The following is a 12978-nucleotide window of genomic DNA, read 5'->3' on the forward strand; positions in this document are numbered from 1 at the left end:
CATTCGTCTTGACATTATAACAGATTTTACTCTCATCATAAATTTTCAATACAATAACATAATAAATAGAAATGACCAGATTCATTAATCAAATGACCATAGTCCAGGTTATCTGAAGACCAGTACATCACGTCGCTACAATGTTCATCATGGGATTAATCCAAAACGTTATTTGAGGACGTGACTAGGATGTTTCTGGAACGTAAGCAAAATTCTAAGAAACGGAACGTTGCCAAGACATCCTCAGAACGTGGTCAAAAAGTAATGTGACGGTGACCAAATGAAGACGAACTGGCGACGTCGTCAGAACGTACTGTGTTTACTGGGATGTCTTTTCAACAGCTGCTCTTAGCAATCTGCACCTGGCCTTTCTGCCCCTTTTTTCTCTGCTCTTTCTGTGCCCAACTAGAGGCTTTTGTCTTTCAACAAAGTTCTGCCAGCGACTTTCAAAAGCAGATACATTAGTCAATGCGTGGCCTTTTACACATGTCTGTGTGTTCATCTCAGCGCGAAGCAATTACGCATAGATGAAATATTCATTGGGTCCCCGGACGCTCTCTTGTGCACCCTCAAGCCCAGCATGAGGGTGGAAGATTGCGTCCTCTCCTGTGATACAACATCAGTGACACGTCGTGAAAGTGGGGCGAGATGCCATTCGTGCTTTTACGACATACATATAAAAGAGATGCAAGGAACTGTCAGGTGTTAATAACCCCTCTGCCCCCGGGGTAAACCTTTCGGGAAATCAACAGTTTGATATGCAGAGGCATGCTGAAAAATGGATGGGGTAATAAATGACTGCACAGACGTGGCATTTAGACAAATATGGTTGCTGATATATACATGCCCGTGTCAGCCTTTGAGCATAGTGACGGTCTTTTATCGTTGAAATGACAAAAGCTTTTGAGGGTGATCCTGCGTTGATCTGCCGTTGTTTGTGTTTACGTATGTTCTCTGACATTTACTTTGTAACATGAAAAGTGCCCCTGGGTGTCACATTATGGATACCAGGGGCTTTAGAAGGAAAATTCGCATTCTGTTGAAATGAAACCCACGCTGGGACCAGCCTTTTATCATGTAAGTGCTTTTTGGTTGATGTACTTTTCATATCCTTGTTGACAGAATTTCTTTTTTTCTTCTCTCTTCCCCAGGCCTTGTGAAACTTGGCATCCACTGTGTCACATGTCAGAAAGTTGCTATTAAAATTGTAAACCGGGAGAAACTCAGCGAGTCTGTCTTAATGAAGGTAAGAGCTTTTTTTCAATGTACTACATGAATTTGTGAAACAGTCCGTACGCCCTGAACTGTAATGGGATTGATGAGTCAAAGTTATGAATTTGTGCTGTTATCTTAATGCTGTTACATGTGATATTAAGTGAGCTAGAGCTAAATCTGTCAATTATACTTCATTAAAACTAAACATTAAAATGTCCCTTATATTGCTCACAAAGCTAATTCTGTCACAGAAACAGATGTTTACTGCCAAGTGTCTTACTGGAAGGTAATTTTTGCGATACAACTTTTCACCTAAATTCTTGAGGTGTTTGTTATAGCAACTAAACGTGAGAGTCTTTTACAAATAGCAAAAGCTGTCATCGTGGTGCTGAAGTGTTGCCATGGGATTATTTGAGTGTTTTAGTAGATTACACAATTATTTAACTTATCTTTATTAGTTTAGCTTGTAAGGTTTCCTCTCGGTTTCCAGAAGCATCAGGACACACAATCTCAAACTGGACATTGATCAGTGCGAGTTGGGTTAAGGTTATCTTTAATCTTTCATTATCTACTTCGAAGCGGCAAGTGAGTGTTGGATAGACAGCTCTTCATCTGATTCTGCTTGTGCTTTTGATGAAAGAAATATTGGCCTCTTTGTCTCTTAAGCTTGTGATACATTAAGTTGCATGTCTTTATTTGTTGAAAGTTAATTGTTTGTAGATGAATATAACACGGAAGAATTTGAATGCGTTGTTTATTGCATGTGCTGCATTGCTTCAGAGACAATTTTTTAAAGGAATGCAGATATGTAGTAAACACACAAACAGATTATGTGCAGCAATAGTTATTGATAATATGTGTTAGAACAAGCTTTGTAACTGATGAATAATTAGTCTTGAACAGTCTTGTTTTAATTTGACTTACCACGGTAAGTGCCATTGTCTTTAATAGGGTGGATTTTCCAGATCTGGTAATAATCATATGAACCTAATTTGCTTATGAATTATTATAGAGGGTTGAAATAAGTTTGCAAAATATTTCAGTTATATATTTAGAATTTACACTAATTCATTAAGCAGATTGTTTGGTGCCTCTTTTAAAGAGATAGTTCACCCAAAAATAATTCTGCCATCATTTATTTACCCAATATGACTGGAGCACAGAGAAGATATTTTCATATACGTCTCAGTGGTTTTGTGTTCATATCATACAATGAAAGTCAATGGGGGCCAATGTTGTTTGGTTACCAATATTCTTCAAAATATTTTCTTTTGTGTTCAGCAAATGCTGTAACTTTACACTTTTAAATCTGTAAAATGATTGCAATGCTGCCAGATCCTGCCAATGGACTCATACATAAAGCACATATTGAATATACATTTCTAATAACAGGTCTTAAATAAAATTTAAAATGATTTTTCTGTCTAAGATATTGATGCTGAAAATATCTGCATTGCAGATATTTATGTTTAAATGTACATTTTTGAAAGGTTGTCACATTGCTGTACTATTTTAACATCATCTAAGAGTCTAAGTCAGAAGATATTTGCTTTCCAGAGCCCTATTCTTTTTCAAGCTTTAGTGAATAATTGAGTCTGTGGTGTAGCACTGATACGGTGCACTGTTACATTTACATTTAAAGAGAGAGCAGAAATGATAAAAAGGGCCTGTGAAGATGCTGATGTTGCCATTTTTTTAAATAAAATCAGTGAGCTTTAAAAAAGGCCACTTCAACTTTTGACCCAATCAACTATATTTCCTCAGTTTCCACCAAACATCATATGGATTTCATTAAATGGTTAATGGCTCATTAACTCCTTGTAGATTGTGTGGAAGTTGTAATTTAGATGAGCTGATTGGTTCCTCATTGTAATTGGATGTGATAGTATACAGTCATCCGGTGCACATCCAGTCCCCAGACCCTTCTTCTCACTCAGAGATGCTCGGACTGCAGAGGAAATTGGCTGTCTGCAGGAAATAGACTTGGCAGTGGGGAAGTGTGGTTGTGGAAGAATGCTTTGGTGTTTGTAATTGGTTTTTCAGTTTACTTTCTTTACCAGTATGGATATTAGACAGTAGTTCTGCTACAGGAGACATGTGTCTTCTTTTAAGAAATGAATAAGGTCATAAATGTATTTACTTTGCTATAAATGGAGCTTTATGGTTATGGTAGCCTATTAAAACAATTTTGATTCAAGTATTTAATGCTGTCAACTGAAGAAATAAGAATATTGAAGAGATCTCATTTTTTGTGATTTTGTTACTATGGGAAATTGATTATTTGCATGTAGCGTTGATTTTTTTATCTTCTGACATTACATGTCATAATGTACAGTCAAAGTAAGCCTCTTTTATGACTGATAGTTAGTGCCGTTTCTCCGAAGGTCACACTGTAACCTATTCTATTGTATCTCTTGTGTATTTAAGGGTTTCTCAGGGGCTGTTGTCATGGCAACCTGACATGATTGGCTTGGGTGAGGAGGTGGGGGAGAAAATGATATGCTTATAATAAATATGGCCTCAGATTCTTTTCGCTCCATCAAAGTATCAGAAAAATCAACTATAGAAAGCAACAGTTAACACAAAAGACCAATTGCTCCCATCTTCTTTATGGTGCACTTTTCTTTCATTTCATCTTTATTCATTCTTTGACTTGAATTTGAATACATCACCTTATTTTTATTGGAAAGTGAAGGCAGTTGCTGTAAGCGTGAGAGACGTTCTGTGGGATCGGGATACAGTATAACCTTGGTCCGATCTGAATCTGGGTCCCCATGTGCCAACAGCTTTTATACTGTATGTACATAGCGTGAGTTTCATCTCCGACCTGTGCCTCAGATTTAACCAGGACTTTATTTCAGGTGAACTCTTGAGAGTCTCCCTGACGCTAGCTGCCATGTTCTTCTGGGAGTTGTCCCTCGCCAACGTCTTGATGGAATAAATAAACAATAATGACTCTATTAGCATAATTTTAGACAGCCAGCAGGAGGTCACCTGTCATTCTGCTGTTGCGTTTTTTCCCTTCCTTTTTATTCCTCAGCCTCCGGCAAACCCCTCGCTAGTTGGCATTTGCATTGCGTGGAGCCGGTATACAGCTGTCAGTGTGTGGGGGTACGTGTGTGTCTGTGCGTGGAAGGCAGGGGGTTCGAGCACTTCCTGTCATCTTGGGCTCTCTGGGACGTAGTGTGAATGTTCATGTCATCAGAGCCCAGGGTGAATGTTCAGCATCTGGCTCTACGTCGAGTGTGAATCTGCTGTTTGGGTGCCAAAAGCCAGGTGTATGGCATCATTGCAGGTGTTCGCGATCATGTCTGGTCCCTGGGAGAAGCAGTGTTGTGTGTTAGGTCAGAACACACACAGAACAGAGACCTGGCATTTGAGAACATGTTCCTCACAGAGAACTCCACTGCCCCTGCCTGCCCCCTCCTGAGCTAATGAAGTCATCTCTGACATTTTCAGACATGAAGAAAATAAGCCTTAGACTTGCTTTGGGGTCACGTTAATGAGGGTTTTAACTTCAGAAGAATTGATGCATATGCCTCACAGCAACTATATCTAGCTCATATACTTCTATCACATTTTTGAACAGTTTCATAAACCCCTATTTTGCAAAAAGAATACTTTGATAATAAAAAATCTAGAAATGAAATGTTTTGTAAATTTGAAACCATGACACCATGAAATTGACAACTCTTAAAACAATTGAAAAGTCTTTTATGGAATATTGTAGTGATTTTATAAATGACATATCTGTTCGCTTTATTGTTTTTTTATGCCCTCATAATCTTTATTCATAAACGTTTACGTCCTATCTGCTTGAAACAACCTCTTTTCACTTCCGGTCACTAAGACAATTGCTACTTCTGTTTTTCCCTACTTTAAAGCTGCGAACTGAGACCAAAACTTTTTAATAATTTATTTATTGTGCAAGTACAAAAGACGTGTTTTAACTTTTCTATTTAAAGAAATTTGCAACCTCACAACTAGATGTTGCTTAAATCTCCACATTTCTCCTTTAACTCGTGTCTTTTATTAAATAGTTAACTGTAGTTTACTTTTTGAGTATTACAAAATAATTTCCTTTACAGTTCTAGAAATTATTCCAAACATACTTTTGTGCTTCAAAGCGTTTTTTTAATGCTAAGTAGTGTGCTTATCTTTCAGTTTCCCTTGAGGCTGGCTACTCAAAACTTACAACAAGAGATGCATTAATCATCATTCCCTCCTAATGCATCAGCTTGACACTGCAGGGTGGCTCCTAGTAAACATTTCAGAAAGGTATCCTTTTTTGGTTGAATAGTCTTGGGTGGGAATTTGTAAATGGCCCGAAGTATTGTGGGAGTGAAAGTTTTACTCAGCATGATGCGTCGCATCCAGACGGGTCCCGGAGGGGAAAGCTAGCATTTCTGAAATCAAGCCCAGTGCCGCCCAAGAGACCAACTGGAAAGAGGAAGGAGGGACATGTTGGACTCCTGCAGAGAGGAGATAACTCAAGTTGTGGATGAACGCCAGTGTACACATCATCTATAAGTTGTGGGGAAGACATAGAGAGGTTGAGCTTTCGTAGAGATTTAAAGGAGTAGTTCACCTTAAAATAAATTTTCTCACTCTCATGTCAGTCCAAACCTGTATGAATTTCATTCTCCTTCTGAACACAAGAGAAGATATTTTGAAGAATGGTGGTAGCCGAGGCACATCGGCTCCCATTGACCTTCACTGTATGGAAACAAAACCACCAGACATTTCTCAAAATATCAAAGGTTTTTGATGACATGAGGGTGAATAAATGATGACAGAACTATCCCTGTTTTAAAGAAGTAAACCACACCCCCTTTTACCTTGTTTGGATAAACAGTTTTGAAATAAGTGTTGCCGCAGGTTCACTGTATTTTTAGGATCCACAAAAGTAATTTAACAAAGAAAATAAATGACACCCTTTCCCTTTTTTTCACCTGTATGCGTATGCCAAATGATTAGACCTGCATATACTGTGTGAACTCCTAAATGAATTCATCAAATGCTTTCAGAAGCGGAAACCATATATCTAACCCCTTCTAATCCTAAGAGTTTAATGTTAGCTCTCACTTACCTGGTGTACTTTAGTGTTGCTGTGGTGCTGACACTTTGCTGAGTGACATATGGAGTCAGCTCCTCGCTACACTGCTCTTTGCACCGAGCTGATGAACTGTGACACCCTACCCAGAGATCCTGCTCCACATCGTGGTATGACTTATCCACTTCTACACTTCCGTTCAGTCAAATGAACCACTGAATCCCTAATGGTGCTGTACGGAAGTGAAGTGATTTAAGATGGTGTTTGTTTAATCCACATCCACGGGCGCTTTAGTCTGGGTAAAGAGAGATAGATGAAGGTCTTAATGATGTGATCACTGAGGCAGTAAAGCAGTGATGAGGCTGCTCAGAGGTCTTGAGGCAGAAACCAAATGTGGGTTTGCTCGAGCTCTGATACTTTTTTCTGTTTGGAGTTTGAATTGGTTTCATAAAGTTCAAAAAGATTTCATGAAGTGGAAAAGTTTTTGGGTTTATTAATTCACAATTGGCAATCTGATTATTGTTATTAGTCATGTAAAAATTGTAATTGAACTAATTTTGTGTAATACAGATAATGTCTTTTGAATAACTTTCATTCGGGGAGTTTTTACAGACAGTATATGAGATATATGCTGTTAACTTGAATGAATCATAGTTAATCGCATATCTCTCCATTGGCCTAAAAAGGCCCCACATTACATTGCATCATTGTACCGTACAAAAAGCATTGGATATACAAACCGTTGCTCTTGAAGTCAATACATTGTCCAAGAGTTTGTCAGTCTGTCAGGTCTTTATACAAAAGGGATGTTTTTATTCTAGTATTGTTCATGTTCTGTTTTATGTCATGATGTGCCTCGCGTTTCAGACACAGTAATATTTAAATAAATCTAAAAAAAAATTGCATTCTGTTTATTTTTGATAGAAGGACTGTAAATGGCTCCTGCAATTGGTGCATGGTACATGCCTGTAGTAGCAGGTGGGCTGCTCTGACCCAAATGATGACGGTTAAAAAATGATATAATGTGATATACACGGTTCATTGAGGACATGCATAATTGCATTCAATTTGTGGGATGAATGGCTTAAAAAATAAATTGCACTAAATGTTATTTGAAGCATAAAAATGGTGGCTAAACAAAATATGTATTTTATAGAAAGCCGCCTTAACCTTGGCCTTGAACAACGGCTATGGTAGAAAAAGTAAGAAATAAGCCAGGATGCGAGGCTTGCTGGAGGGAAGGAATAAAATATGAAATTTGCAGCCCAGCATCGAAGCAGAAATAGAGGCAGAGTAAAGGGCTGATGAATGATAGCTGACCCTAATCATGTTATTTTGCCATTGATGGCAGTGTCATTTTCTCTCTATATACATTTCTCTCTTCTCCTCTAAATGATTATAGATCATGCATCTTCTCGCTCGCTCTGCGGGCAGATTGTTCTGTTTGTGTGCGAGATGTTACCCGCACCCTACACACGGAGAGGGACAAAAAACAAAATAAATGGCTGTCATATGCTTCCCCCTAGCCTGGTGCATCTCCATCTGATTAGCATATATAATTCAGTGAAGACGGCAGGCTGATTTTATTGGTTTGGGTTTATTGATGTCTCAAACATGCATTGTGTTGTTTGCAGCTCTACCGTTTTACAATGCCTCCCTGCCATAGAGCCAAAGATTTTGCACATTTAGTGTAAAAATCAGATTTCTTATATAAGTCAGCCATTTCAAAAATATATTTTTTAAATACAATACAATTTTCTAATGAAAAAGGACATATTCATAAAGAATATGGCGGTTCTATTCTTCTAGGTCTAGGCTCTGAGACTCCATGAGTAGTCTCCGTAACTCCATAACATCCCTGTCACAGTGTAGAAATACTCCCTTCCACATCGATCTCTTTTCTGTTCCATGGACCCTTCCTTCTCAAGCGATTAATGTGCGTCTTTGACCCCAAGTCTCAGCTCTTCCTCGGAGGTCTTGCTGCATGAGTGACCACATAGTTATTGTGTTCAGCCCATCACAGCGTGGTAGGTGCAAGCTTGGTTAGTCTGTACCGCAGCTGAATCAGTGAAGATGTTGTGCTGCTGTGTGAAAGTCACCAAGCTGTCTGCGTGTGCATTCCAGTGGTGTTATTTTGGAACCAGTCATTTGCTACAGCAACAGATGGCTATTGGATTCACAGTCCAGTTTATTTTCCATAGCATGTATTAGAATTCAAGTTTGTGATTTGAGAATTGGTAGGATTTGGAAAGTTGTATGTTATTTATGTAACTGTATGGTTTGGACATGCAACCTTAATGGGACTTTTTTTACTGTTACGAACATGTTTTTCACCGAACTGTTTCGAATACTCAGACCGTCAGTTTTGCTTAATCATTAGATCATATAAGGGAGCCCAGAAGTACTGTATCAGGAAAGGACGTTACCTTTTCATTTGGTCCATTGAGTGACCTTTAACCTCACTTCCTTCCTTGCCAAAGTCATTATGCCTGAACTGAGACAGAAGCAGTAGAGAAAATGTCCATTATGTGAGATTTATAGCTGTGGTTCTTGTCCACCGCTGCCAACAATGACAGATAAATCAATTGATGTGGACACCTGCGTTCCATGATTATGATTGCACAGATGCCCTGAGAGGACGTGAAGGTGACAGATGCAGCATGTGTCTTCATGACATTAACTATCTGTCTGCTTTAAAAAATGACTTCACACCTGTCCACTTAAAACTGGATTTGAGAATTTCATCAGGACTAAAGATTTTGCCTCGTTCAGTGTGGATGATTTCTATTGAAAACTAAATAAATCCATCGCTCTCTTGTCTCCCGTTAGGCTGGGAACATTGTTCTGAGCAGCCAACAACACAACAGTTTGTAAGCTTTGCTACTTTTGCCATGGTGTTTGAACTTCACACATGTGAAAACAACAATGGCGGTGGCTCAATGGGTGGACACATTCAGAACAAGGGGTGGAAATATTATAATAACTATTGTCAGCTACTTACGTCAGTAAGAGCGCGAGTTCTGAAGCGCTCGTTTTCTCAAAGGCTTGCAGAGATAGGCTCACATAAAAAAAGTTAATGATTTGTCTTTTTTCACGTTTTCTGAGTTGGCAGGTGCACTAGAGACCCGATTTTAGCATTTAAACATGGAAAAAGTCTGTTTTTCATGAAATGTCCCCTTTAAACGGACTTTGGGATGGTGCTGTAGACACTCTATCTGCATGTGCATGGTGAGAGCAACTCACTGCTGCTTTCATATGCAGTGCAAAAATATATTCTTGATGTGCCAAATTCGGACATTATCACTCAAGTACAAAGGGCATAAAATAAAGCCAGCATCTGTTGGTCATGAGCATTATACTCAACATCACATTACTTCTCGTGTTGCAGGCAGTTTCGCTTAACCGCCCGACCACCACTCGCTATTAGATATTACTTCTTGGGGATGCGTTTATCTATCTCGGTGCTCAGACGGCACTCAAAAAGATTATTAATGGATTTACATAAAAAATGGTAAACGAGTATGTTGAGTAGTTTCTACAATTAACAATTTAGTTGCATGAACAAAGTTGACAAAAGTAAAGTTGACAAAACCTTTTTGAGTAGAATCAAACCATTCAGATTTGTATCAGTAATTTTAAGTTAACTCAATTTTTATCCGTCTCAAAAAAATAATTTGTTGAATTTACTTAAAAAAAGCTGCGTCAAGTGGTCCCAAACAACTATATGAAGTAATTTAAACAAATAAAACTTACGGTATATAAACAAAAGAAATTTAAGTAATGTGGAAAAAACTTTTTCCATAAAGTATTCTGATTCAGTAATTTTAGGTTAATTAAACTCAATATTTATCCTTCTCAATTGTACTTTTTGATGTCATACAACAATTATAAACAGACTTAATTTATGTCAGTCTAAACACAATGAGGAAATCAGATGAGTGGCATCTCAGTACTGTCAATAGCACAGTTAAAGCTCACTAAATGATGCAATGGACATCAAAGGCACACATGAACCTCTCACAGGCTAAGCATATGTACCCCTCTTCAAAACAACGGCAACCCTAAAACAAAAAAATTCAACAAACTCTTTTCAAACCTTTTGAACATTAAGCACAAACAAGTCTTTTTTCTTTACTGAAAAACACTTAAAATAACACTAAATGTCGAAATTTACTTCCTAAATGCAGACTTCCGCAAAGCATGCTGGGAACTGAAAATCACCCTCAAACAGTCACGTTGAATTAACTTGTGTATAATAAGTAAGCTCAACAATAGGTCCAATATTATAGGGTTTTGCATTCTACTCAACAATTTTAAGTTGACCAGTCAAACACTTGTTAAGTAAAGCTGACAGATCTACATTTTTAGTGTAAATAATATAGTTATCTTATGTTACTTCAGTTACTTGCATTCTTTATGTACTGTGAACAAGGATGGGTTAAGTAAAACTAACAGCAGCGGCAGTAAAACAATTTGAGTGCACAGACAAACACAGACAGAGCCAGTTCAGAGTATGACTAAGCGCACAGAAGTATTTTTAACGCAAAACCAGAAAACCGCAATTCGGTTTTACGTATTGAACCGTGGAGCTCGTACTGAACGGTTCAATTTTATATTGAGAACTGTGGCATCCCTAGTGTTCTGCAGGATAAATAGAAAGTCATACAGGTTTGAAATTATATAATTTTTATTTTGAAGGTGAAATATTCCTTTAAGTTCCTTTAAATCTGTAATTGACCAATATATTGTATTAGTGCTTTGCTGAGAACTGAATTATTGATTGGAAGACATGATTGGATCCAGGATGAGTGAGGCAAAAGATAGATCATAATTACTTCAACAATGGGGCTGTGAGTCTGTAAGCATGTGTCCCACTCACAGTAGGTGAATGTTATAGGTTCTGTCATAAATCTATATCCATAGGACTGAACTCAGGCGTAACATTGCCATATGTGCAAGAATACACAATTTTTCTTGTTTCTCCCATCAGCTCATGATTTAAGATTTTCTCTCCCTTGTAGCCTCCTATTTCAATATCCAGGTATGAAGACTAAGCATATTTACTGTTCTTTGTCTTGGGCATTCTTGTTTACTATAAGTAGAAAGCAAGCAAGAAGGCTAGACCAAGGTATTTGTGTTGGGAAGAAAGGAGCTCTCTAGATAGAAACTTTCTGATCAACTAAAAGACATTCCTTTTATTTTTAAATCAATGTTTTACACATTTCTTCCTCACTGTGAGCTAGGCAAATAATTTGTGGAAGGTCAAATAGCATCAAAGCATTTTATTGAGGCTAGGCAGTCTTAAAGCGTCCAATATGCCTATGCAAATGTGCATGCATAAATTTGAATACACGACAATATTTTTCTTGTTTGGACATTGACTTATAAGATATAATTTTCGAAGTCTATTTAAAAGAATTAACAACAAAAGCAGAATCTACGTGGAGGTGATGTTGACTCTTTTACTCAACTGAAGCAAGAGTTGGTGGAAGTCGGCCGGAGAATTACTCTATGCAATCAGGAAGTCATCTTTGGTGGACCCAGCGAAAGGTTCTCCTATGAAGATCCTCCAGACCCATCACCCTGCAGTGTGGCTCGCTGCACTCCATTTCCAAATCCAATTTCTCCATAGCAAACTAAGCTAATCACACGCTCTAAAATAGGTTTCCAGAACCAATTTTAGGGGAAAGATTCAACCTTCAAGTCATAAATATTCAGACTCTATTATGTTTATGCAGCCTTAAAGCAATTTTCCTTTTATTTTTCGAACACTTGTGGGATCATGTGGGTTTCAGGGAGCAGAACACTGTGAGCCCGATGTGTGTCATGGGTCAAGAAACAGATTGGCTGTGAACACAACACAGCTCTGAACTGACCAGAGAGCCATGGTTATCAGCTCTGTCCAGACGAGAGAACGGAGCAAGACCAACAGGATTGCATGCAGAAACATTTTTTTTCTTGAAATCTGTTGCTGAGATCTCTTGGATGTGGGCAGTGTTGGTTTAGTAGGTCACTCTGAAGCCTCTTCAGATGTGAAAGTGCTTCCAGTGCTGGACTGATGGCATGAGGTGTGTGATGCTGGTTAGGTTTACTGTTATTGTATTCGCTATCGAAGTTTAGGATTAGTCATTCTTTTAAAATAATGATCGTCCAAGGATTGTTTATGATTTTGATGAAAGTGGAAAAAATTGTGGTTTGAGCTACACAGATTAATTGTTCATCACAAAACTAGAAATGTGTGCTTACAAAGTAAATGGTATTTTTAATGCATTTACCATCCATGCTGGCTTTACTGGCTGGTTTTCTTTATTATTAAATTTAAGTATAAATATAACAATAAATAATATATGTATGTATAAAATAAAAAAATGAAATAAGTTTGTAAATATAATAGTTGTTAAATGATATGTAGGATATGTATCATTGTATATTATATAATATATTTAATAATAATATAAGTAATGTTACTAGTATTACTGTTAATTATTGCTATTGATTATTGTTATTATTATAACTACTACTACTACAACTAGTTCTACTACTACTACTACTACTAATAATAATAATAACAGTTGTTGATGTTCTTCTTCTATCTTCTATAAATTTTACTAATAATTGAATTGTTGTTGTTTTATGTTATTGTTATGTTCCACCCTAACCCCCCACTCAGTGGTGGAAAGAGTACTGGAAATTGTTTTCAATTACAAGTA

The 12978-nt window shown here is 37.6% G+C and overlaps 1 protein-coding gene across 4 annotated transcripts in view; it reads left to right on the forward strand.

The window, feature by feature from the left end:
• brsk2b (BR serine/threonine kinase 2b) overlaps nt 1-12978 on the forward strand; it is a 102189-nt gene that overhangs the window by 50829 nt on the left and 38382 nt on the right. For all 4 annotated transcript variants that reach the window (XM_056755419.1, XM_056755434.1, XM_056755424.1 and 1 more), the window contains exon 2: nt 1152-1246. In XM_056755419.1, coding sequence (XP_056611397.1) covers nt 1152-1246 — 95 coding nt within the window. The remainder of the gene's footprint in view (nt 1-1151; nt 1247-12978) is intronic.

Source organism: Triplophysa dalaica, chromosome 1 (assembly GCF_015846415.1).
Source record: "Triplophysa dalaica isolate WHDGS20190420 chromosome 1, ASM1584641v1, whole genome shotgun sequence".
In the NCBI taxonomy this organism is placed as follows: domain Eukaryota; kingdom Metazoa; phylum Chordata; class Actinopteri; order Cypriniformes; family Nemacheilidae; genus Triplophysa; species Triplophysa dalaica.